Source organism: Ictalurus furcatus, chromosome 8 (genome assembly GCF_023375685.1).
Source record: "Ictalurus furcatus strain D&B chromosome 8, Billie_1.0, whole genome shotgun sequence".
Taxonomy (NCBI): Eukaryota; Metazoa; Chordata; class Actinopteri; order Siluriformes; family Ictaluridae; genus Ictalurus; species Ictalurus furcatus.
The window spans coordinates 25,112,400-25,138,982 of NC_071262.1; the positions used below are offsets into that span (position 1 = coordinate 25,112,400).

Sequence of the window (26,583 nt, forward strand, 5' to 3'; positions counted from 1 at the left end):
TTATGTTGTATTTCGTTTGAAGATCTAAAACTATTTAGTCTGAGATGTACACAAAAACGGAAGAAATCAGGATGGGAGCAAATACTTTTTCGCAGCACCGTATTTATGTAAGAGCGTTTTCACACCTGGCTCGTTTGGAGCATTTGTTTCAGAACCTGGTGCGTTTTCTCCCTTGGTTCGGTTCGTTTAGACATATATGAACGTGGCAGTCGCTCTCAGACCCGCACCAAGGCAATCGGGCCGAGACCACCCGAACGAACTCTGGAGCGGTTCGCTTGTGGTGAGAAAGTAATCCGAATTATGGGAACTGCGTTACATAAAAAGCATGTTTGTTTTGTTTTGGCTCTCAACATGGACATGGCACGTTTGCCTCGCACCTCCGTTCGAATCCTGCCTTTGCCCTGCTTGCCTGGAGTTTGCATCTTCTCCCCATGCTTTGAGGGTTTCCTCCGGTTAATCCGGTTTCCTCCCCCAGTCCAAAGACATGCATTGTAGGTTGACTGGCGTTTCCAAATTGTCCGTAGTATGTGAGTGTGTGTGATTTCGCCCTGCGATGGGTTGGCACCCAGTCCAGGGTGTCCCCCGCCTCGTGCCCCGAGTTCCCTGGGATAGGCTCCAGGCTCCAGGCTCCCCGTGACCCTGTGTAGAATAAGCGGTACAGAAAATGGATGGATTTAAGTCTTCTTGTTTCTTTCCGTGTCCGCTCTACAGGTACCCTGCAGGTGTGGTGAGCCTGGCATCCGGCGGTCTCCCGCCACCAGTGGAGGGAATTGTGCCGAGTGCCGTGCCGATGAGCCACAGCCTTCCCCCTGTAGCACACCCGCCCCATGCGCCATCTCCAGGCCAGACGGGCAAAGCCGAGCCCGACCGAGAGCAGCACCCCAACGAGCAGTTGTAGCCACACACTCCTGATCTAGAGTTTTCCATACCACTAGAGAACTCTCCTGGTCCTTCTTTACCCCAAAGAAGAGGAGCGCCACAGGCTCGAAACCAGCCAAGAAAAACCCCCACAAAAACACAAAACACAACAAACCGTGACTGTCTGAAGTAGCCGACCGTTTGAACTGAAGGTGGTGGATTGTGCTCGCTCTCGCTTTCTCTTTTTTAAAAATATTTTTTAATTATTGTTATTTTTTATTTTGGTGTGGAAACATAAAAAGAAAATCTCGTGGATTTGGAACAAAAAAAACAAAACAAAAAAATAAGCAACTCCCTAAAACAAACCCTGCTGGTTTAGCTCGTAGTCCGTCTAAGTGCAGTGGGCGAGTTTTATTTTCGTTTTCTTCCTGTTTCTTTTGTGCCCGATGGGTTTCATTGTTAAAAACAGCCGTAGTTCTGAATGTGACCTGTTTGTGTACAGTTTTTAGGATATGATCAGTGGTTTGTAGAAAAGAAAAAAGGAAAACATCATAAAGGGAGGTAACCCATCTACTAATAGATCAGTTTTTCTATTATTATCATTGTTTTATTATTATTATTATTATTATTTTTTTTTTGGTATGATTTTAAACATAGCCCCGAAAGAGGCCTGTTTTGCACACCCTCTCAGGAAGATTATTTTCCCCCCTTCCCTCCCGCCCTCCCTTTGGAATTAAACCACATAATGCATCGTTTTTATTTTTTATTATTATTTTTTTTTTTTCTGTATCTATGTGTCTTTTGTAGTCTAACTTAGGACAGTACTTTCAAAAAGTATATTCAGTGTTTGTTTATTTTTATTTTTTAAATTTTCTGTTTGTTAACTTAGCATGTACTACCTTACGTGTTAAAGGTAAAAAAAAAAAAAAAAAAATCTGTCCTGTTTTGACGGAAAAGAAAAAAAAAACCCAGTTTGTCTTGTGAAAAGCTGGCGTCATGTTTGCCTGTTTCTGTGTGACTTGACCGTACCGTGTTTTACGAGGCAGCTCCGAGCTGCTGGGGTAGTTGCAGAGCTCCATTGCCTACATAGTTTCCTTCCTGGTTAAAGTGGTAGGCTAGCAATATACATACTATATATATACTATGAGATATCATTATTTTTTTGTTAAACAGAATTAAAAAAAACAAAAAAAAAAAACCCCCAGCAACAACAAAATGTTTGTGACTGTATGCATTTGTATGAATTATTTTAAATGAAATAAAAGTCCAAATTTAATGACATGGCTTTCAGGATGATAACACTGAATTTCTTAAACATGACATGGCGTGATTCGAGGCGCTGATGTATACTGAAATGAAGCTCATTTTACACCAGAAGCACCGCAGCACTTTTAATTTGAAATCAAGCACGGACTGTGTGCTTCAATTCAACATAGAGAGGAGCATTTATTTCGGTTTGCACTGCTTTAGTACATATAATATGCGAATATCTGTATAAACATGCATTACTACTGCAGTGCTTACCACGGCTGGTGTAAAATGAGCTTTACTGTTTCTTTAATCTCATTATTAGCCAACAGTGGATTCCACGGTAACACTTTGTGTCTGATACGGGAGAGTGGGTTCAGTTGAAACCGCTGTAACAGCTCACCCCACTCTCCCCTACCCTGTTACTGACACCTTCCGTGACATCAAAACCAGCAGCACAATGATTTAGCATGCTAAAAAAAAAAAAATAGTCCTTGAAAATCCAGTGTTCGTGATGTTCCTTAGAAACGTTGCTCCTCATTCAGACATTGATTGATTGATTGATGATGTAACTGCTTCAGTTTCGATATCTGATATGAAGAAGAGGACGTCGACGTCTACTGTCTCCGGTCAAGAAACATGAAACCTGAGAAGAGCCACCAGACGGTGGATGCAGTTCATAAATTCAATAAATAAAGGGTACGATTTGTTTGTATTCGTCATTTGCCGTTATAACGTTTGTCAGTTAACGAAGCCGATTAATTAAGGATAATAGTGTAAACATGCAGTAGTGATTTAGACACTGACAGGCAAATATATTTCCTGGTTCAGGAAGTCTCCTTGTGTTACATTTCATGCATTAGTGCTGAAATACAATCCCAATCATAATCGTGGTTATAATATCCAGCATTAAATTATTATTAGGCGTCTGCGTTTATACTGAAAACGTGCTCTAAGTATTAAAAACAAAAATTTCAAATGGTACGCATGTCCTGTTGATCGTTTCACTGACGAGTTGTATCCTGTAACTGCAGAGGTTTGTCTTGTTCTAATTGATGGCCCCCGTGGTGTCCGGGGCCGTGTCTATCCTGAAAGATGTACAGGTTGTTGCTGGCAGCGATGGCGATGATGTTGTCCGTGGGATGCCACGCCGTGTGCAGGATCTTCTTCCTGAAGTCCAGGCTGTCCACACTGATATCATTCTCCCTCCTCTTCTTCCCCACACACACGCGGCGAGGCCGGAGCACAGCGCGCCGCTTACACACCTCCCGGCTCGCCTCCAAAGTCACATCACGCCGACTCGCTCGGTCAAACATCCGAAAGAAATTATTGTACGCCCCCGTCATGATGACACTGAGAGAGACAAGGAGGGAGAAATGAGGAAATAGGAAATCGTTGCGGAAGTAGCTCAAAGCCGAAAGGTCGGAGGTCGCGGCCTCACCTGTCAGTTCCGTTCCAGGCGCATTCAAACTTATCAAAGATGCAGTCGCTCTCGTAAAGCGCGCATAGCTTCGAGCGCAAATAATCCTGGACCTGCGAACACACACAGACTGTTCATATATAAACAATACATGTATAGTCCGAAGAGTGCTTTCTTTCTGTCCTGTTATCTCGAGTGAACCAGATCTCATGAAAAATTCATCTAAAAGTCATTCAATTTGACTTCATATGAATGAAGTCCTTAAAAAAAAGAAAAAAAAAAAAAGGTACAAACCTACACCTAGCCTTATGCATAACCTTAAACCTTCTTACGAAGTGATTTGGGCAAACTGTTACTGATTTGTTGGACAGACACACAGCTTATGTTCTCTTGTGCTCTTGAGATAACTAACTGAATGCTTAAGCTTGTAGAAGCAAGATCAAACTGCAAATTTTCCAATCACCCTACTTCAAAAACTCATACTACTGTTCAACACATTTGAAGCTTTTCTATCTATCTATCTATCTATCTATCTATCTCATTGGAAATCCAAAATGAATTAGTACTAAACATGCGACAGACTGTTGTGTCATATAATTTAAGAACCAATTAGGTTCTAATATGCACATGGTCTGCTGTATGTGTAACAAATAAAATGTCAGGACATGCTGTTTATAGGAAAATAATCAACACCAGGGTAATATGTGTTAAATAAAGAATATTTATTTATTAAGACTCTTCTAGTTATAACTACCTCTTAGGCCTGATATTGAGTGCAGGTTATGTGATTGCAGGAAAATTACTTTAATTAATTTAATTAATGAGTGCAAAATAATAACGCCTGGCCTCTTTGGGCATCAGTGTATAACAGCAGGATGTGAGAGTGAGATGAGACCTGATATATCTCCACTGGTTTGTTCTCCATGTTGATGTCCCAGACTTTAGCAGTGAGGTAGTCTCGGGTGAGCAGGTAGCGTCCGCTGTGACTGAACTTTACATCCGACACAGAGGAAGTGATCTCAGAGAAGAAGGATCGATGGGCTGGGTCCACTGACTCCTCAAATACTGAGACAACACATACACACAGAAACATAAATATTACTTACAGATGTATTGTATTACCAAAAAAAAAAAAAAAAAGATTAAGAGAATGGAAAGTTTTCATGACACAGGATATAAGAACGTTTATTTATTTATTTATTTGTTTGTTTGTTTGTTTGTTTGTATGAGCAATTAATAAGATAAACCATTCATAAATATCATAGCACTATGCATCAATATATTTTGACAATACAAATAGATTTGCTAACAAAGTGGCACCAAATCTGTATCATTTAAAAACCTACTAAGGATCTAGATTTATTTAACTTCTACAAAAACAAATTATTTAACAAGGAAAATCAATCACCTGGTCAAGTATATTGAAACGTCCAATTAGCAGCTTGATATCAGTGATACTCTTGAAAACGCGACATTGTGTTGTGACATCATTTATTAGAACGTCACTATTATGTAAGGAATAAAACACTACGGGACATGCCGTTGTAGGAACATGATCAATGATGCAGTTGTTTGGAGTCACTGCTACTATCCCGAATTGCTTCAAATGACAGCACATCCCAAAGGGTTTAATTCCTCTTATAACACATCGTACATTCTTTCTGTATATAGTTGCACTTCGTGTTATGGAATATCCGTGAAACAAGCGAGTTCCTATAAAAAGTCATATTGAAGTAAATAGACTTTTAAAACGTCGAAAGTGCCAACACTAGAGACTCCTTCCAAAGATGCTAATGAAATATCTCCTTACAGAAAACTATACGAGTGTCTCTGGAAGTTGTTACTATAGAAAGAATACGTATTAGAATGAACACATTAATACAAACCTGGAAGCAGGAACTATTGTCAGAGCTACTGTTATAGAGAATTAATCAACTCCTTCTGACCAATCAGATTCAAGAATTCAACCACGCTGTGGTATAAAGCGTCAAATAAATTGAATTTATAGCAACAAGGTGTTTACTGTGCTAGGTTTCTCATTATTATCCCAAGTAACAACAACGGTTCAATGTTTAGATATTAATAATTGTTTTTTTAAAATTATTATCTTAAAACCACATGAAATTTTTAATGTAAATGAATGTAAATATTCTCTTTCAGCACACTTGCCTTTATAAATGCCTCCAGAATCCTCTGAGCAGTACTTGTATTCACTCGGTTGTAAACATTTCACGCCTCACTTTGCTTTGCTGTTTCTGTACAACTACTAATCTGATATCTGTGTTTCTCAGACGATGAACGCAGGACGAGTGAGAGAGACTTACGTTTAGCAGGTCGGTCACACAATGCGCGAGATCTCATATCACACAGGCGTGTAGCGCCTGCACTGCTACTGAAGGCCAGTAAGTGGCAGTGATGAGGGTGAAACTCAGCCACTGTGATCACCTCACTCAGGTCCTCCATGTTTTCTGGCTTCAGGTCAACAATATCTGAGACAGGTGTTCAAGGAAACACATACACACACTGGATACACATACAGTTGCAGCCATAAGTTTACATACGCTTTGCAGAATCTGCAATATGTTAATAATTTTTTTAAAGATAGAAAAAAAAGAGCAAGGGGTGTGTAAACTTTTGAACAGGATGATCGGGGTAAATTGTTATTATTATTTTGTTTAAATATCCTTTTTTGTTGTTCATTTAATACCGCCCTTCAGAAGGTACATAAGATATTTACATGTTTCCCAGAGGACACAATAATAACAATTTACATTTACGATCGTCCTGTTCAAAAGTTTACACCCCCCTGGCTCTTAACGTATCGTGTTGCCTTCTTGAGCATCAGTGAACATTTGCACCTTTTTGTAATAGTCGTGTACGAGTCCCTCAGTCGTCCTCAGTGTGAAAAGATGGATCTCAAGATCATAGTCGTGTTAAAAGGAAAAGAGTCAAATATGTAGAAGATGCTGGAAAAGTGAAGAATGTGCAGGACCTGGAGGATTTTTCTGAAGAACAGTGGGCAGTTTAACTGCTCAGGACAAACACGGGACTCGTGAAGAACTCTCACAAAACATAAACACATCCAGGTAACGACACACGGGATTAAGAATCGACCGTGTGTAAACTTTTGAACTGGTTCATTTTTGTAAATTCAGTTATTATCGTGTCTTGTGGATTATATGTAAACATCTGTTCTGTGAAATAGCTTACTCAGGGCAGAACTAAATAAACAACACAATGCACTTTTTAACATTTTGCAGATTCTGCAAGACGTATGTAAATTCATGACCTCAACTGTACCAGCATGTTTTTAGTGGGTGGGAGGAAACCAGAGTGCCCAGAGGAAACCCACACCCATATGGGAAAAACATGCACAGAAACTCCACCTGGACAGTATCGAGCTCAGACTTATACAGACGATCATATTCTAGATAGACCCAAATAATTCGATTATTGATTTTCGTCATCATAATAGCTGCGTTTACATGGACAACAATAATCCACTCTTAATCCGATTAAGACCATACTCTAATTAAGAAACTACCATGTAAACAGCAATTTTTACTTACCTTGATCTAATTAAGGTCATAATCGAAGTAAGCAATAATCTAATTAAGACAGGTGGAGTACTCCTGTTTTAGTCGCATTATGGACGTGTAGTAGTGACATGTAAACACCTTAATCACATTATGAACGTCGTGTGGGAGTTTTCACCGCATTTTGCGACAGGACACGATCACACACGGCAGTTTTACGTTTTACGGCGAACAAGAGAGTTCGGCTGTGTCCCAAATCGCATACTTTCCTACTATAGGCCTGTAGTGGGGAAAAATACATGTATCTCGGCTACTATACAGACGGTAACTACGCGATTTGGGACACACCCACCGCTTCAAGCAGTTGTCTATTAACACGTATAGCATGACAAATAATTAACTGCACTTAAAGCGTTCATAAAAAAAAAAATAAATAAAAACACCCAAAACTGTATACGGTACCATAGCGAAGACAAACTGTATGTTGATACGTGAAATTCTGGAGGGACGTCGGACGGCGTGGCGCGGTGACGTAATGACGCGGGCTGTTAATCTAATTATGTTCTAAAACATGTAAAACGGGAACATGACAGGAGTATTCTAAAAGCGACTCATGTAAACACCTTAATCACATTATTATCTTACTCAGATTAAGGTCAATAATTAGATTAATGCTGTCCATGTAAACGTAGTCATTGTGAGCAATTCAGCCAAATGTATCCAAATATACCATAACAACAGATCAACACACCCAATCACACTTTCAGAAAGCTGTACAGGCAGGATACTGAAGCTGCGATCTGTGATATTGAGATTCCACAGGTTGATCCTCAGGTCATCAGCTGACAGGTAAGTCTCACAGTCACTGTTAATGCTGATAGAGTTGATGTGATAGGCATGAGCATTAGAAAACACACGCCGCGGAGACGCTTCCACCAGCAAATCCATCGGCCGCAACACAGGGACCTACACAAAAACACACTTCGAGTCAAATAAACTGTGCGAATGTTAGAGCTGTGATCTAAGAGTTGTTGTTGTTTTAAATTATGGCCCTGATTGTGTTTAGTGCTATTTTTAACTGTGTAATTGTTTTATAAATCCATCAACAACTGTTCGATATCCATGAGAGTAGAGTATTTTTGTGAATTTTTTTGAACAAACGATCAAAAGTTTAAACAGTAAAGACAAATATTCACAGCCTTCTTTGTTCATATTTCCAATATTAGTGGCTTGATATACAAGTCATTCAGGGTGGATTTTGCCTTTAAGGGCAAATAATGAATGAATAAGTTTTGTTCATACTCGAAGGGTGCCAATAACTTTGGAATCAACCACCCAATTGTGCACATACAGTCGAGTACAAAAGTCCGAGACTACTATTTAAAATGCTCCTATATTGCATTCTTTTCTGATTTACTACAACCATTTTCATTACAAATGAGATTATTGATAACAACCTGAGTTAAAAGGTGAATCTTTGAAATATGTACTTGAATTTCAGAGCTTCTTAGTAATTGGGACGTCACCCTTTTGGTTTAATGACAGTGTGCACTCGAGATGCATGGACTTCACAAGTTTGTGTAAAACCTTATGATCCGTTTTAGATCTAATCCGTTGGAATGTCGCCTGAACACACGCTTAAATACAAGAGATTATGCATGAGGAAAATCCGTCCTTTTGTATACAAAGCAGTTAACATGAGAAACAGCACAACTTTGCTTACATTTAAATAGAGACCTAGAAATAGTGCCGAATCTTGAATATTAAATATATTAAAGATATTACACATTTACTTTCTTTGTTTGAAATATTTCAGAATTCTCAAACCTTTTGCTTATTTCCAATTTTAAATGGAAAAAACAAACAAACAATAAAATCCCAGATTTTCAATGTGGTCTCAGGCTTGTAGCTTAACTGTGTATAGAACTGCACCTGAAGAGATGTGATTCTGGAAATGTCCTTCATCCGGCCCTCCTCGTCTTTCAGGTTGTAACCTTCAGGCCTCTTGTCTCTCTCGCTTACCTTCCACAGCTTAATGGTCTTATCTAAAAAAAAAAAAAAAAAAAAAACCACACACGACAAAAATAACAAATGAATCAGACATCATTGAAGATACACTCAATTGAAAGTAGACATAGTGTGAGGAATATATGTACAACCATTTGGTATTAAAAGTAAAGACTACTCTGATTTATCAAACTCAATGTATTAGTCACCGTTGGTGGTCAGGAGGAAGTGGGTGGAATTGATCTGAGGTAACCAGCGGATCTTATTGATTTTCTCCTCTATCTCTAAGCTCTTCAGGCAGTCGAACTCGGGCTCGTGGCTCTGAAATGTGCTGTACACATTATATTCCCCCTGAGAGAGAGAGAGAGAGAGAGAGAGAGAGAGAGATGTACCATATCACTATATTAACTATAAATTGTCATACGTTTCCATTAACTCGTTTGCACCTCTTTGCCCAGAGTGCAGTCGAGTAAAATTTTACCTGAGGTTCTCTTTGAAAGATGACCACTCTCCCACCCTTGTCCCCTGTGGCCAGGAACTCTCCTGATTGGCTGAACTCCACCGTAGAGATGACATCAGCTGAATCAGGGTTTGAATGAAACGCAAAAGAACAATTCCAGCATTACGGAATGTGACATAATATGAACCGACGTTCACTTGCAAAGCGTCTCACACAAGCTTAGCATCAGCGTGCACATCTGGTCATGTAACCATTCACGGAGGGCTGACATTCTACAAGTAACTTCTGTATTGCAGACACAGCAGTTTATCAGCCTTATAGATACTCTATGACATCACATAGACAGTGTTTGGGGAGCCAATAAATACATATATAATATGAAAAAGACTTATTAACATAAAGCAGAGTATGTAGATCTGTTTGTAAATACATCACTGAGGGAAATCTAGCATTATGTACATCCATCCATCCATTTTCTATACCGCTTATCCTACTGGGTCATGGGGAAGCTGGAGCCTATCCCAGGGAGCATCGGGCACAAGGCGGGGGACACCCTGGACAGGGTGCCAATCCATTGCAGGGCACAATCACACACATACACCTATTCACACTTTACGGACAATTTGGAAATGCCAATCAGCCTACAATGCATTTTATACATGGAGAGGAAACTGAAGTACCCAGGGATTCAAACCCCCTACCCTGTACTAACCACTAAGCCACCATGTCCCCCCTTCTGCCCTATAAACGGAGAATTAACGTTCAATTAGCGAAATGATCAACATTATTATTTTTTGGAACAATCTAGATCAAATCTAGATTGGAAAAGGCCAAAAATATATACCACTCTAATTAGGCAGTTCGAGCACACCACATAGTAATGTCTGTCAGTAAATATTAGCATGGTCATGAGTCTTCAATCAGTAGACTTTCCCTCCAAGCGTGCTTGTCTTTAATCAAGTACTCATTTAGAGTTGAATATCTGACAAAGAGCAGTAATAATTTCCTCAAAGATTTAGGTTTCCTTATTGAATTGATATTTCTGTATCGTTTTTTTTTTTTGTTTTGTTTGTGTCCAGACAAATCGTTGCATTTTATTTGTGCAAAAAATACATTTACATAATTGTCTCATCTGTTTATCACTTCTTGTTTTTTTTTTTTTTAATTTTAAATCCATATTTAAAAGGTTTACTCGCTTAACCTGGCGAAAATTCTGAAAATGCTTACAAATATTTGAAGATTTTGCACAAAAAAATGGTTATAACATTATTATTATTATTATTATTATTATTATTATTATTATTATTATTATTACAGCACTTAAAAGAAAACCGGTGCGAAAATTTTTTTCTAAACTGTGGTTTAACCCACAGTAATGTAATGCGAGTCATCTTTTTGAGTTTGTGGTATGATTACTCATATGAGTAGCTACTAAAGTGTGACCACTGGCATGTGGTGAATGTTTTCTGGCCACTTTAAATGAGACGTGTGTAGACATCAGACATGATGTAACGGGCACTGTAACGGTGTTGTAAAAGTGAAGCTCATATGCATTACCATCTGTGTACTCCGGCTCCAAGGCCGAGAGCTCAGATCGGAGAACAGGGCTCAGCATTATTGGACGGTGTTACAGCAGCTACATCTGAACCAATCCTGTGAAAGGGGAGGGAAATTTCTGAAAATCCTACACAGATTCAATGTACTGACAGCATAATGTCTAGATTAGGTATTTAATATCTGATGGAATTAGTTTATGCTCACACATACTCTCGCACACACACACACACACACACACACAGAGAGAGAGAGAGAGAGAGAGAGAAGGACACTGAGTACTGAGATTAGTTAATCTTATCCTGATCCTGCAATTGACGTAAACAACAGATTTTGAGGCAAAATGTGACACAGATCAGACACACATACACACACACACACACACACACACACACACAATCTGTCTGGTTCACAAATCGTGGATTATCACAAAAAGTGTGTTTGGAGTTACATCATATCACTGAAGACAACAAAATCTGTCCTGGGAAGAGAATTAGCTCTTTATGAGATTTTGTCATATAAAATGACAACTTTTAAAATGTCGTAACAATTAAACCCATAAAATAACATTTTGAGCTGGGCAATTTAATGATCTGATATTTATATCACAATAAATTACAACCTAGTTTTCTGAGAGCATTATGAATATTGTCGGTACTCATATAACACCGTCTCCACTGTAGCAAGCAGCTGACTGGATGTTTAAAGTGAATTTTGTCTGTTCTTTCATTATAGCAGTGCCTATCTATCTATCTATCTATCTATCTATATATATATAATATTAGTTTACTTAGACCTTGCATCTGCGTTATGATTGAAATGTTAATAATTTGAAAAAGAATAAGACGGACCATAAAAATTTCATTTAGTTGTTTATTTAGTTCTACCCTGAATAATCTATTTCACATAACAGATATTTACATATAGTCCACAAGACACAATAATAACCGAATTTACACAAATGAACCAGTTCAAAAGTTTACACACGCTCGATTCTTAATCCCGTGTGTCGTTACCTGGATGTGTTTATGTTTTGTGAGAGTTCTTCACGAGTCCCGTGTTTGTCCTGAGCGGTTAAACTGTCCACTGTTCTTCAGAAAAATCCTCCAGGTCCTGCACATTCTTCACTTTTCCAGCATCTTCTACATATTTGACTCCTTTTAACAGCGGCTATATGATGTCGAGATCCATCTTTTCACACCGAGGACGACTGAGGGACTCGTACACGACTATTACAAAAGGTGCAAACGTTCACTGATGCTCAAGAAGGCAACACGATACATTAAGATCCAGGGGGGTGTAAACTTTTGAACAGGATGATCAGTGTAAATTGTTATTATTTTGTCTCCTGGGAAACATGTAAATATCTTATGTACAGTAGCTATCTTTATATCGGACCATTCACTCATGCCCACATGAAAGAAAAAAAACTTTTTCGTTGCATCCCAGTCCCAATGCTTAACTCTAGTCTAAACCAGATGCCCCGTGAACCTTTCAAGTGTTCTACAAGAAAAACTAATTCTCTCCTCCTATTCATATCTATATTAGTATTTAAAACATATTATCTGAATAATGCATTTGTATTATAAATCTGAATAATATAGTATATATATATATATATATATATATATGAGATCAGGTCTACTTCCTTCTTAAATAGTTTCCTTTGTAAATATGAAATAAATAGAATTTAAATCAGTGGTTCATGTACAGCTATTTTTGTACTGGTACCTAAATATCTATATAAATATCTAATAAATACATATTGTGTATTCTTTGTTTATTTATTTATTTATATACAATTATTGTCAAACTCTCTATAGTAATTTTTGTCACACAGCCATCATTTTATTTCAGCTGTCACATGATTGATGTCCACTTCATCAGAACGAAAGTTACAAACATGTTAATGTATAAATCCATTTTAAGACATATTAAAGCATTTTACATGTCATTTAAAATAAATAAATAACTAAATAAAGACACCAGTATGAACAAATACTGCAATGTGCCAAATTAAGTGTTTAAAGCGAGAGACATCTCAACAGGTCTGGATTATACACTCTGAGAAAAAAAAGAGAGATGTAAATTAAGGTAGAAACCTTAATGGTGCATTAGTTTCTTCATTAAAGGTTTTACAGCAATGTTTCCCAACCTCAATCTGGACTGCAGAATCTGCCACTATCTTCAAAAAACAGCTAAAAACCTACCTCTAACCCCTAAAACGCTAACCCTACATTATCCTATAAAAAACAACAAAAAAAACTCGCTTTGGATAAAAGTGTCTGCTAAATGTAAATGTAAATGTAATGTTCCAAGTAGAACATCTTTACGAAGATAAAAACCCTCAATGATCCAAAGAACCCTTAAAGATGTGTTTAAGCGTAAAGAGTGTATAACATCAATATTGTAGGATATTACATTTGGATATTGTGATAAATTACGTCACAATACACTTTTCTGAGAGTGTTATGTCTGTCACTCGGTCACTTTTCTGAAACTGACGCTCACGGTGACATGTAACTGACGGATGTGAAAGTGATTGAGATTTTCATCCTTTTCCTCATTCAATAGTTTATTTAGTAGATAAAAATGAACTTACGTCTATACAATGTTTCAACATGACATTAAAGAAAAGCCTGGGATTTCAATCGTTTTTTTCCTCTTTCTTGAAGTAAATAAAAAAAGAGAAAAACGCAGCATGCCATGTTACCAAGACTTTCCAGTGTTGGACAGTTTCAACTGACAGATTTACCTCGAACTATCACAAAGCGCTGACACTGGAGACTCCTTCCAAAATGGTGAATAAATGCCTCCTTACAAAAAACTTGGCGCATCAACGATTACACGTTCTTAAATCTGCTTAAGTGAAGCGTCCGCTGTACAAGGCCCTGTGAATTAGTTCTTACTACTGAAAGCGTAACATGTGATAACACGTAGATGAATATAAGGCTTGCAGTCAGAACTATTGTCAGAGCGGCTGTCGTGGAAAATTAATCAACACCTTCTGAGTAATCAGAAAATCGAGAACAGCAGTGTTGTGTAATTTGAGTTAACGGATCCAATGGGTCCAGTGGATCAAAACTAATGCTGATGTGTACTTTCCCCACGGTACACGATTATGACCAAAAGTAAATGGGTACATTTTCAAAAACCTTGAAAAGAGGCACACGGTTTCTGTCATAGGGGTATTCAAGGTCTGAAATTCAGATACTCACACCTCTGGGGAAATGTTGTGCTACTGTAACTCACACTTTTTTTTTGGTAGCAAATCATAATCATGATACATATCGTGTAGTGGAAATGTCTCTAAGTATTGTGATATGATCTTTTGACCATTTCGCCCAGCCCTATCTCAAGACACAGCTATTTTTTTTTACTAAGCCCTACTCTGCTCTCTCTTTCATACACACACACACACACATCTTTCTTACCCTCAGTCACATTGTTGTATCTTCGATCCTCAGATTTGTGGATGTTGGTTTCTTCATTCGCCCCCATGGCTGAGCTCTGAGTGTGTGCGTACGTGTGTGAGCAGTGGTGCATCCATTCTTCCTACATCAGCACATCTACTTGCTGCAAAGCCTTATGGGGCAGGAGGAATCCCAAGCAAAAAAAAAAAAAAAAAAGAGTGTGTCACGCACACACCCACACAGACGCTCTCCTGTATCAGCTCACCTACAGGAGACACACACACTTGCCGGTGAAGAGAGGAATGGCAGACGAAGCCAACGCTCCAGCCAGGATAATCAGCTGCTGCTCAAGTGCTGATGTGAAGCAGACCTCGGTGTAGGCGTATTGACGTGTGCGTGTGTGTGTGAGAGAGAGAGAGAGGGAAAGAGAGAGGGAGTGGAAATCGGTGTGTATGTTCTGCTGCATAGACTCCTCCCCCTACACTGAGAAACAAAGGTCCTGACTGACTCAAGCTTAGCCAGTCTTATGTCAGATTGAGAAATCTAGCCAATCAGAGAGCAGCGCTCAGGTTTCACGGTCCTACAGCCTGTGTCGGTTGCCTAGCAACCGCATCATTTTACCAGGCATAAACAGGATTGTGGGGGAGCAATGCGAGATAAGTGTGGGTACAGAGAGACTTTCCAATGATCAAATTCTCAGCTAATATTTTTCCTTCATAAAACTTTATGGAAATTTATGAATATCCTTAAGCATGGACCTACTTTTAATAAAAATGGAATAATGTGGATGAGGAAACTGGCTTATGTTCCACATGTCCATTTTATTATATTTTTAGGTTAAGTAAATGGAAATTATTGATGTTTTTAAGCTGCATATAGGACTAATTCACTGTCTGAACAGGTTGTTTTGTTCAGTACTACATACTTTTGATACTAATGGCCATTCTATATTTTTAGTGCATGTAACAATGGAATGTATCGAATCCAAATATAAATCATCATAAAAGAAACTTTTATTAAATGTAAATGAGTTGCATAGAGTATGAGACTTTAATCAAATATGGTCATGACATCCATCCATGCATTTTCCATACCGTTTATCCTACACAGGGTCACGGGGAGCCTGGAGCTTATCCCAGGGAACTCGGGGCCCAAGGTGGGGGACATCCTGGACGGGGTGCCAATCCATCGCAGGGCACAATCACGCACACCCATTCACACAATACAGACAATTTAGAGATGCCAATCACCCTACAGCGCATGTCTTTGGACTGGGGGAGGAATCCGGAGTACACGGAGGAAACCCCCGAAGCACGGAGGGCAGAGGCGGGAATGGAACCCCCAGCCCTAGAGGTGCTAACCACTAAGCTACCATGTCCGGTCATGACATAACTTTTTCAATTAGAAACCTGAACAACAAAAATAAGTTACAAAAATATTTAGAAAACAAAAAATATTTCACAAACAATAATTTTGCTGCTGCAAACATTTAAAAAATGTTTAAAATATGAACCTATGTGAATTATACTCAAAGTATGGAACAGCGATCGAGGAGCTGCCAGGTCCAGTCGCATGACTATCTCCTAAAGAAACCTAAAGGACTATCTCCTGTAAAGAAACCTGCCTACAGGCTCCTTTATGCACAGCACAGTTTTGCAACACCAATAATTCTTTGAAAGTAACAGGAAGTATATTATAATACACTGAGAAACATTTTTGGGGGGTCAAAATGTTTGCTTTTTTAACAACTGACCAGTCCGTGTACATTACAGTACGATAATACGAATCTATTTTATTTTAATGGATACTAAATGAATCATGTGGCTCTTTTTCTACAACAACCGTTGATGCAGATTATAGGTTAAAAAAAAAAAAATCATGTAATTTTCTTTTCTTTTAATACATTTTAGACTAAAATGGTATTCTTATATTTCATACATACACATACATTCACACACATTCCTGAAAGTCACACTTACAGTATAGTATGAAAGTGCAAAGGCTAGCTGTCTCGCTCTGCTGACATCATACTTAAGACTACCATCTCGAGTTTTTAACAGTGCAAGGCATATTAATAATGTATTACGTTTTATTCAGATATAAAATGTAATATATATTTCACATATATATTTCAGAGTATTTGTTTAATCCAGTACACATCAGATCCTCTCCTTTGTCTAAACATTACTAGTTTTATAAAGCCAGATCCTTTAGTTTTGGTTGAGTGAAACAATTCTAATAATACACAGCTATTTCTAGAACATGTGTCGATGTGAATGTCTTTTTTAAGCAAAACATCCTGAAAGATATTAGAGTAGGCCATAAAATGTAACATTTGGACTACGTTTTTATGTCTAAACCCACAAATCTGCTCAGTTTAAGAAGAAACACAGTTTAGAAAAATACATTGGGTTAACAATGTTATAAAAATGTAAAACATGTACTCCCTTGGGGATTATAAAACTTTATCTTAAGTCACCTGAAATCTGTTGCATCATCTGTTTGGATCAGTATTACATAAAAACCTACAGCACCCAGAAGCCCTTGCTTAGCAGGAATTAGCAGGAGAGACAGACAGAACAAAGTACTATTCAGACCGGATGATAATAATAATAATAATAATAATAATAATAATAATAATAATAATAACAACAATAATTATAATAATAATTATAATAATAGTTATTATTATTATTATTATTATTATTATTAGAAGAAGACCTCACTTCTAAAGTCCTTTTAAATGCTGTTGATATTTTATAGCATTAAACGAGGCCAGTACTTGGTTTTGGTTTGGTTTTGGTGGGAGAAAATACAAAAGAGCACTTTCTGGAGTATCTTTAAAGTGCAAAACCTCTTTTTTTTGTTGTTGGTAAAAACAGAATTTTTACCAACATATCAGTTTCGAAGGGATATACTGTATATTACCTGGGGTTATTTATACTGCTCATTTGATACTAGGTATAAGATGGTGTAATCTTTCCAATTCCTGACATTGGGCCTCATTTATCAAGCTGGATAAGAACGAATTTATTCAGAAATCGTTCGTACAAGTGTTTACACAAGAAATTTGGTTTCCATGAAAATCTTGTAAATTCGTTAAAAAAAAACAAAAAAACAAACAAAAAAAACCCCAAAAAAACGTTCGGATCCTACTCGTGCTCCTGAGCGTGTGTAAATTTATCATTCGATTATGACAAAAGAAATGGCACCGTATAAACAGAAGACGGGCCAGTCTGTCTGCATACAGCCCTAAACAAATGGATGGAAGATTTAGCGCTCACATATTATTATTTATATTATATAATTATCAAATATTTCGTGAGTCAAAATAACTTCAGTTTTTCAGCCTTTACCCTCATCATTCATTTCGTGCTCCCAGCCGTCTGTGCAATTGACCTTTTATGGAGTTTTGTGGGCGTCAATAAATGCACATGAGCTCTGTCAGGAACGTGTTTTACACTTTATGGGTGATCGACATACTATCTACACGCAAGTACTAAGAAAATCTGCGTTTCCAAAACTTTTTTGTTCAGTTTGACTTATACAAATATTTACACACAACTTTACTAAAAAAAATGATAATCTAGAGGTGCAATGATGGACTTGGATTCCAGAGATACACCAGTAGTGATTACATAACCCCCACCTGCCCTTGTGAAACTAATCCCATCTGAACAGGGCTTAAGATTTTGACAGACTGAAAAATGACCCCATTCATAACATTTCACAGCTCATTTTTTTAGGGTCAGGGATATAAAATCCACAATACGCATGTATCTGGTTGCGCCAATTGGCCGATAAACTATGAGCAATTTAAGAGAAAAGGATTAGACCTAGTTTCACGTCTGTAGAACCTCTGCTCTAAGGCTAATGGTTTAATGTTATATCAATACCACAAGAAATGAATATCATAATACGCTCTTATAGATCCTTTTAGAACATTGACCAACACCACCTACAAACAAATTTTTTAGATTTGACCAAATGTACTACTAAATGATTCAGTTTATTGGTTGAATAAGTTATCAGTTCAATAAAAATACCATTCAGCCCCTGGTTTGGCTCGCAATTCTGTAACAAACCTAAATAATGTGATGTATCGTTTATCATGGAAATCTCTTCAGGTATGGTGAGGATGATATTTCATTCACATGTCTACTCTACCACTACTTTGCTCTATGACCTGTCGTTCTCTGTGCCTGGTGGACGTTTGTCTCGAGGCACTCTGCCCAAGTTGTAGAACTCTGTGTTGGGTCTCATGTCTGTGAGGTGCGCCATGCGGTTGGACAAGGCAAAGAAGGCGGCGATGGAAGCGATGTCCCAGATATCCTCGCGATCAAATCCTTGAGCCTCGAGTGAGCTGAAGTGCTCGTCTGTTACTGTCTCACTGCGACACACAATCAGGGCAAAGTCCAGCATGGCTCGCTCCCGTGCAGTAAGCTCTGCAACTTTATAATTCACTGCCACCTGCGGGACAAGAGAAAATCAGCTGTGTGTAAACAGCTTATACAGTCCTGTCTGAAAGTATTGGAAATGTAAGGCCAATTCTTTTGTTTTTGCTATACATTGAAGATGTTTGGTTTTGAGGTCAAAATACGAATGAATGAGATGACAGGTCAGAATTTCAGCTTTCATTTCATGATACAGTGGTGCTTGACAGTTTGAAATTTTCTATATATGCGCATAAATATGACCTGAAACATCGGAATTTCACACAAGTCTTAAAAGTAGACAAAGAGAACCCAATTATATTACAAAAATATTATACTTGATCATTTATGTATTAAGGAAAAGGATCTAATATTACACATATGTGAGTGGGAGAAGTATGTGAACCTCTAGGATTAGCAGTTTAATTTGAAGGTGAAATTAGAGTCAGGTATTTTCAATCAATGGGATGACAATCAGGTGTGAGAGCCCTGTTTTATTTAACGAACAGGGATCTATCAGAGTCTGATCTTCACTGTACATGCTTGTGGAAGTGTATCATGGCGCAAACAATGGAGATTTCTGAGGACCTCAGAAAAAGATAAATTTGCTGATGCTCATCAGGCTGGAAAAGGTTACAAACCCATCTCTAAAGAGTTTACACAATCAGACTGTGTACAAATGGAGGAAATTTAAGACCACTGTTACCCTCCCCAGGAGCGGTCCACCGACAAAGGTCACTCCACGAGCCAGATGTGTAATAGTCCACGAGGTCACAGAGGAACCCAGGGTAACTTCTAAGCAACTAAAGGCCTCTCTCACATTGGCTAATGTTAATGATTGTGAGTCCATCATCAGGAGAACACTGAACAACAATGGTGTGCATGGCAGGGTTGCAAGAAGAAAACCACTGCTCTCCAAAAAGAACATCGCTGCCCTTCTGCACTTTGCTAAAGATCACGTGGACGAGCCAAAAGGCTGTTGGAAAAATGTTTTATGGACAGATGAGACCAAAATACAACTTCTGGTTTAAATGAGAAGCCTTATGTTTGGAGAAAGGAAACCACTGCAATCCAGCATAAGAACCGTATCCCATCTGTGAAACATGGTGGTGGTAGTATCATAGTTTGGGCCTGTTTTGCTGCATGTGGGCCAGGACGACTTGCCATCATTGATGGAACAATAAATTCTGAATTATACTAATGAACTCTAAAGGAAAATGTCAGGACATCTGTCTGCAAACTGAATCTCAAAAGAAAGTCGGTCATGCAGCAAGACAACGACCCTAAGCACACAAGTCGTTCTACCAAAGAATGATTAAAGAAGAATAAAGTTAATGTTTTGCAATAGACAAGTCAAAGTCCTGACCTTAATCCAATAGGAATGTTGTGGAAGGACCTGAAGCAAGCAGTTCATTGAGGAAACCTACCAACATCCCAGAATGAAGCTGTTCTGTACTGAGGAACGGGTTAAAATTCCTCCAAGACGATGTGCAGGACTGATCAACAGTTACCCCAAACGTTTATTTACAGTTATTGTTGCACAAGGGGGTCACACCAGATATTGAAACTAAAGTTTCACATACTTTTGCCACTCACAAAATCTGAGTGAATTTGATCATTTCTCAATAAATAAATAAATGACCCAAGTGTAATATTTTTGTCTCATTTGATTAATTGGCTTTCCTCCCTTCAGTTTCCTCTTCAGGAGATGAAATGCATTCTCAACTGGTGATTGACTTGGCCAGTCTAAAACCTTCCACGTTCCCCCCTGATGAAGTCCTTGGTTGTGTTGGCAGTGTGTTCTGGGTCACTGTCTTGCTGCAGGGTGCAGTTCTCTGTACACTGACACACAGAATGTTTCTCTAGACCTCAGAATTGATTCTGCAGCTGCCGTCACGAGTTACATCATCAATTAAGATTAGTGAGCCCTATACATTTGTATACATGTTGTTTTCTAGATAAGCGGCTCACTTTTTTTTGGCATTCAGAATCTTTTGATAAGATTGGAGTTCAACATGGTGAAGCCATCTGAGGCTCTGTTTGCAAGTGCAATTACAGTGCAATTGTTTTGAGGGGAAAAAAAAAGTCGTTCTATGTAATTTTCCAATCTGAGACAAATATTAATATTTCCAGCATTTGTGAGTAATGTTTGACTAATCTGGCTCTTATGCTCGGCTACTTTATGCTAAGAATTTGGCTGTATTTCCCAGTTGCCTAGCAATAGTGCTCTCATGACTTTAACATGCGTGAGATCATCAATTCACAATTTTCATTCGAAAAGCACTGTTAGCTACCTCAAAGTAACAGACTCACAGTTAGAATAACATTTGTCAAGATGATAACGTACATGAGGAAGGAATGACCACTGGTTACTTTTAGTTCATTAAAGAATGTAAGAGAGCCTACTGTGAGGAATCTGGGAGGTTCACAGACTTATATGGATGAGGCAACTACAACAATTCCTCATAAAACAAGCAAAAATTAGAATGAACGAAAGAAACGAGAACACACACACCTGATCAGCTAGCTTGGGCTTCTTAGAGTAGATACGGTGTAGTGCACTGTGCGATACGACGCAGTACAGGCAGTTATTAAAGGCGCTGGTTGCCACCACAATCAACTCCCGATCTGCCTTCGACAAACCTCCTGTAAAAAAACAAAAAAAAACAAAGGCACAATGCATCTACAGTTTACTAAATACTATTTACTAAATAATTAAATACAAATCATAATCCATTGTGTGTGATATGTCTGTTTTTATACCAGTCTCTTTGTTCATGAGCAAATTATAATAAGCGAAGAAAGCTCGGAACTCGGCGGGTCGGTGAGCAAGGACCTTGAATACGTTTGGCAGGAAGCCACCCTGGGAAAGGATGTCATATTATATATTACTATTCCTCAAATACACACACACGTACATTTTATATATATATATGTGTGTGTGTATATATATATATATATATATATATATATATATATATATATATATATATATATATACACACACACACACACACAGAAAGTAAGGGGGGAGATGACTAGGTTCCCTACCTTCATCTCAACCTCCTCCATCAGTTCCACAATGTCATAGGGCAGGTTTTTCTTGTAAGGCACAGGATAGCGGCTGATTTTCTCCTCTTCGCTGCTGCTGCAGTGGCGGACGCTGACTGGTGTCCTGTGACACACCCTGTTGTCCTTCAGCTTGAGACTGGACTGCAAGGGTTTAAACACAGGGGAGTTTACTGTTTGTTTTGAGCTTATCATGCCAACATGGCAGCAACATTACTCAAGTCCTGTTAGTCTCTATAGGGGTGGTCACCAACCCTCTTCCTTGAGATCTACCTTCCTGTAGGTTTCATCTCCAACTTAAATCGAACACACCTGTTTTAAATGATCAAGAACTTCTTACGCCAATGATTAGATGGTCAGCTGGGCATGATTATGGTTGGAGCTAAAGTCTTAATATATTAATTATTAATAAATATTAAAGTAAATAAAAGATATACAGACAACCTGAACCAAAAGGTAACACTCCAAATAACATAACAATAGAGACATCCAAAATGGATCAAAAAACACTTCAAATAACACAACAAAATTTTTTCGCCTCTAGAGGCCGCTCTTGTACTGTATAACGACAGCGGACCTTACTCAGCTGCTCCTGCAATGGACGCAGCCAGGAAAAACGATCGACGTGGATTTTTGCAGATAATGGAACATTCCAGCAATCGGTTATCGGTGCCGATTAACTGGCAAAACTGATCAATCGGTTGACCTCTATTATGCAGCACAATGCATAAAATCATGCAGAAACATGGTCAGGAGCTTCAGTTAATGTGCATAATAAACATCAGAATGGACGAACATATGATCTCAGCGACACAAAAAAACAACAACAACAAATAACATCCAGTGAGCAGTGGTTTTGTTGGTAGAAACGCCTTGTTGAAGAGAGAGGTCAAAGGGAAATGGCCAGAATGGTTCAAGCTGACAAGGCTAGGGTTATGGTCAACTCAAATAACCACGCTTTACAACCGTGGTGAGCAGAAAAGCATCTCAGAATGCACACGAACCTAGAGGTGGATGAGTTACAACAGTGAAAGACCACATCGGGTTCCACTCCAGTCAGCCAAGAACAGGAATCGGAGGCTACACTGGGCACAGGCTCACTGAAACTGGACAGTTTGAAGACTAAAAAAAGACCAGGCGGCGTTTTTCCAATCTTAAACTGTCTAATTTTGGCAAACCTGTGCCCACTGTAGCTCCCAATTCCTGTTCTTTCCACTCCAAAAAAACATGCCTGTGGGTAGTTTTGCTATGCTAAATCCCTACCAGGCATGAATAAACGTGTGAATACTTGTTGCCCTGTGATGGACTGGGATCCCATCCAGACTGTATTCCCATCTTATACACAGTGTTCCTGGGATAGACTCCAGATCCATCACAACCCTGGCCAGGATAAAGCACTTCCTGAAGATTAGTCATTAATATTAATAACCCACTAGAAGCTCAATATTAATCATTTTGTTAATGTTAGTCAAATGTTAAGACTGATAATAGCTTAGTTAGCAGGAAAAAGGAACTGACTCACTCACATCCTGTCCTTTAATCATTTCAGGACATTTCTATAACCTAACACCAAATCTAGAACTACACTGATCATCTTTTTTCTGTTTTTGTTATGACTTCACATTTATTCGTTATGTTTCATGCTGAAACACTAGAGTACTCTTACGGTCAGATTTGTAATTTACATGGAAAACACCACCATCGGTTTGTTTTCATTTACTTGAACAGGTGTTATGTTTGAATGCTGAACACTATAGCAACAGGTTATAAGTACAGGGATGGTTCAGATGTTTGGTTCCCTCAAACATTCCCAGGAACTTTTTCCCAACCATCCTGAGTTAGCGCAATGTTAGGTAAAGGTTATATGAATGTTACATGGATGTTCTCTGAATCATAATGCACAATGTAACAGGGGCCAAATGACAACCAACTAGATTTGTAACACTAAAGTAACAGGTTATACAGTATCTCACAAAAGTGAGTACACCCCTCACATTTTTGTAAATATTTGATTATATCTTTTCATGTGACAACACTGAAGAAATGACACTTTGCTACAATGTAAAGTAGTGAGTGTACAGCTTGTGTAACAGTGTAAATTTGCTGTCTCCTCAAAATAACTCAACACACAGCCATTAATGTCTAAACGGCTGGTAACAAAAGTGAGTACACCCCTAAGTGAAAATGTCCAAATTGGGCCCAAAGTGTCAATATTTTGTGTGGCCACCATTATTTTCCAGCACTGCCTTGACCCCCTTGGGCATGGAGTTCACCAGAGCTTTACAGGTTGCCACTGGAGTCCTCTTACACTCCTCCATGACGACATCACAGAGCTGGTGGATGTTAGAGACCTTGTGCTCCTCCACCTTCCGTTTGAGGATGCCCCACAGATGCTCAATAGGGTTTAGGTCTGGAGACATGCTTGGCCAATCCATCACCTTCACCCTCAGCTTCTTTAGCAAGGCAGTGGTCGTCTTGGAGGTGTGTTTGGGGTCGTTATCATGCTGGAATAGTGCCGTGCGGCCCAGTCTCCGAAGGGAGGGGATCATGCTCTGCGTCAGTATGTCACAGAACATGTTGGCATTCATGGTTTCCTCGATGAACTGTAGCTCCCCAGTTCCGGCAGCACTCATGCAGCCCCAGACCATGACACTCCCACCACCATGCTTGACTGTAGGCAAGACACACTTGGCTTTGTACTCCTCACCAGGTTGCTGCCACACACGCTTGACACCATCTGAACAAAATAAGTTTATCTTGGTCTCATCAGACCACAGGACATGGTTCCAGTAATCCATGTCCTTAGTCTGCTTGTCTTCAGCAAACTGTTTGCGGGCTTTCTTGTGCATCATCTTTAGAAGAGGCTTCCTTCTGGGACGACAGCCATGCAGACCAATTTGATGCAGTGTGCGGCGTATGGTCTGAGCACTGACAGGCTGACCCCCCACCCCTTCAACCTCTGCAGCAATGCTGGCAGCACTCATACGTCTATTTCCCAAACACATCCTCTGGATATGACGCTGAGCACGTGCACTCAAATTCTTTGGTCGACCATGGCGAGGCCTGTTCTGAGTGGAACCTGTCCTGTTAAACCGCTGTATGGTCTTGGCCACCGTGCTGCAGCTCAGTGTCAGGGTCTTGGAAATCTTCTTATAGCCTAGGCCATCTTTATGTAGAGCAACAATACTTTTTTTCAGATCCTCAGAGAGTTCTTTGCCATGAGGTGCCATGTTGAACTTCCAGTGACCAGTATGAGGGAGTGTGAGAGTGATGACACCAAATTTAACACACCTGCTCCCCATTCACACCTGAGACCTTGTAGCACTTACAAGTCACATGACACCGGGGAGGGAAAATGGCTAATTGGGCCCAATTTGGACATTTTCACTTAGGGGTGTACTCACTTTTGTTGCCAGCGGTTTAGACATTAATAGCTGTGTGTTGAGTTATTTTGAGGGGACAGCAAATTTACACTGTTACACAAGTTGTACACTCACTACTTTACATTGTAGTAAAGTGTCATTTCTTCAGTGTTGTCACATGAAAAGATGAAAAAATGTGAGGGGTGTATTCACTTTTGTGAGATACTGTAAGTACAGGGATGGTTCTGATTGTTTTCCCCTAACATTACTAGGAACTTTTTCCCAGCCATCCTGAGTTAGTGCAATGTTATTTAAAGGTTATAGGAATGTTAGGAGAACGTTCTCTGAATCATAGTTCGCAAAATAACACGAACGTTACATTTCCGTAAAGAAAACGTTCCTGGAAAACAAAATATCAGGTACCAGAACGTTCCAGGAACCAAAAACAAACGTTTCCAGAATGTTCTGGGAAAACTGTAAGCAGAATCCTGATCACATACACGGCCATGTTTACAATGTTACTGCTAATTACAGTATATGAAAAACACAATATGGTGGATTATAATAAAAATCAGAATGACATCATCCTAAAATAAGTTGGCAAACACTACACTTAGACATGAGAGTGATACAAAGTAATCAAGTCCAAAGCTATTTAAATTCAAGGTTAACACAAGGTATGATGCGTAGCACTGTTAATAATCCAACAAAGAAGAAACCAGCATTAGACAGGTTATTAGCAGGTAATAAAGCAATATATTATTCTAGCCTCATGCTCGAAATGATTAGTACAATCCTTACCCACAAGCCCATAGCACAAGGTCGAACGACCCTCATGACACCGCGACACAACATTTCCTAACTTATTTTAATATAAAATACTAGAGCTGGAAAGTTTGCGAGCTAAAAAGTCCACAAGCAAAATCAATGTCAAAATAGCACACTCTTTTGTGGTGGAGCTAGAGCACAACCAATCAGCGCGCAGGATTTTGTCACGCCCCCTTTCCTTTAACCAATCGTATTTTTGGAACGGTGAATATATTTAACTCCAGGTTCCGCATCTCACTTCCTGCGAAAAAGAGAGGAGGCAAAATAAAAGTCACAGTTCGTTTAGCTGTTAGGTCTTCAACTTTAACTACAGACAGAGAGACACACACACACATCCCTGTTTGTCTTCTGTGTTATTATATATTGTTATACATTGTGAATATAGCTTTACAAAT

General features: G+C 38.9%; 3 protein-coding genes across 4 annotated transcripts in view; 1 reads left to right on the top strand and 2 right to left on the bottom strand.

Annotated features, from left to right (window-relative positions):
• LOC128611860 (C-terminal binding protein 1) overlaps nucleotides 1–2,105 on the top strand; it is a 30,707-nt gene extending 28,602 nt beyond the window's left edge. Inside the window, exon 9 of one of the 2 annotated variants that reach the window (XM_053631692.1) lies at nucleotides 712–2,105. In XM_053631692.1, coding sequence (XP_053487667.1) covers nucleotides 712–898 — 187 coding nt within the window. In that variant the 3' untranslated portion in view covers nucleotides 899–2,105. The remainder of the gene's footprint in view (nucleotides 1–711) is intronic. The other variant, XM_053631691.1, reaches the window with a different exon arrangement.
• Nucleotides 1,481–16,427, bottom strand: ppp2r2cb (protein phosphatase 2, regulatory subunit B, gamma b). Its single transcript, XM_053631697.1, has 10 exons — nucleotides 14,518–16,427; nucleotides 11,087–11,182; nucleotides 9,551–9,648; nucleotides 9,279–9,420; nucleotides 8,995–9,107; nucleotides 7,851–8,028; nucleotides 5,851–6,015; nucleotides 4,422–4,591; nucleotides 3,548–3,639; nucleotides 1,481–3,459 (listed from the first exon to the last, which is right to left on the bottom strand). Exons 2-10 carry the CDS (start codon nucleotides 11,142–11,144, stop codon nucleotides 3,111–3,113), a joined length of 1,365 nt encoding a protein of 454 aa, XP_053487672.1. The 5' UTR covers nucleotides 11,145–11,182; nucleotides 14,518–16,427; the 3' UTR covers nucleotides 1,481–3,110.
• Nucleotides 16,428–16,567: 140 nt separating this feature from the next.
• On the bottom strand, nucleotides 16,568–26,311 carry si:ch211-175m2.5 (uncharacterized protein LOC568697 homolog). The gene is made up of 5 exons (XM_053631696.1): nucleotides 26,162–26,311; nucleotides 21,981–22,142; nucleotides 21,693–21,792; nucleotides 21,445–21,575; nucleotides 16,568–18,966 (listed from the first exon to the last, which is right to left on the bottom strand). Exons 1-5 carry the CDS (start codon nucleotides 26,213–26,215, stop codon nucleotides 18,676–18,678), a joined length of 738 nt encoding a protein of 245 aa, XP_053487671.1. The 5' UTR covers nucleotides 26,216–26,311; the 3' UTR covers nucleotides 16,568–18,675.
• Between the last annotated feature and the right edge of the window lie 272 nt (nucleotides 26,312–26,583).

Excerpts from the sequence above, each read along its gene's own strand:
- si:ch211-175m2.5 (XM_053631696.1), bottom strand. The coding sequence starts at position 26,215 with ATGTTGTGTCGCGGTGTCATGAGGGTCGTTCGACCTTGTGCTATGGGC. Across the intron at positions 21,793-21,980 it reads TGGAGGAGGTTGAGATGAAG|GGTGGCTTCCTGCCAAACGT; the intron begins GTAGGGAACCTA and ends ATCCTTTCCCAG. Across the intron at positions 18,967-21,444 it reads AGCCCAAGCTAGCTGATCAG|GTGGCAGTGAATTATAAAGT; the intron begins GTGTGTGTGTTC and ends CTTGTCCCGCAG.
- ppp2r2cb (XM_053631697.1), bottom strand. The coding sequence starts at position 11,144 with ATGCTGAGCCCTGTTCTCCGATCTGAGCTCTCGGCCTTGGAGCCGGAG. Across the intron at positions 9,649-11,086 it reads GGAGCCGGAGTACACAGATG|CTGATGTCATCTCTACGGTG; the intron begins GTAATGCATATG and ends ACCCTGATTCAG. Across the intron at positions 4,592-5,850 it reads GTGTGACCGACCTGCTAAAC|TATTTGAGGAGTCAGTGGAC; the intron begins GTAAGTCTCTCT and ends GTGTTGTCTCAG.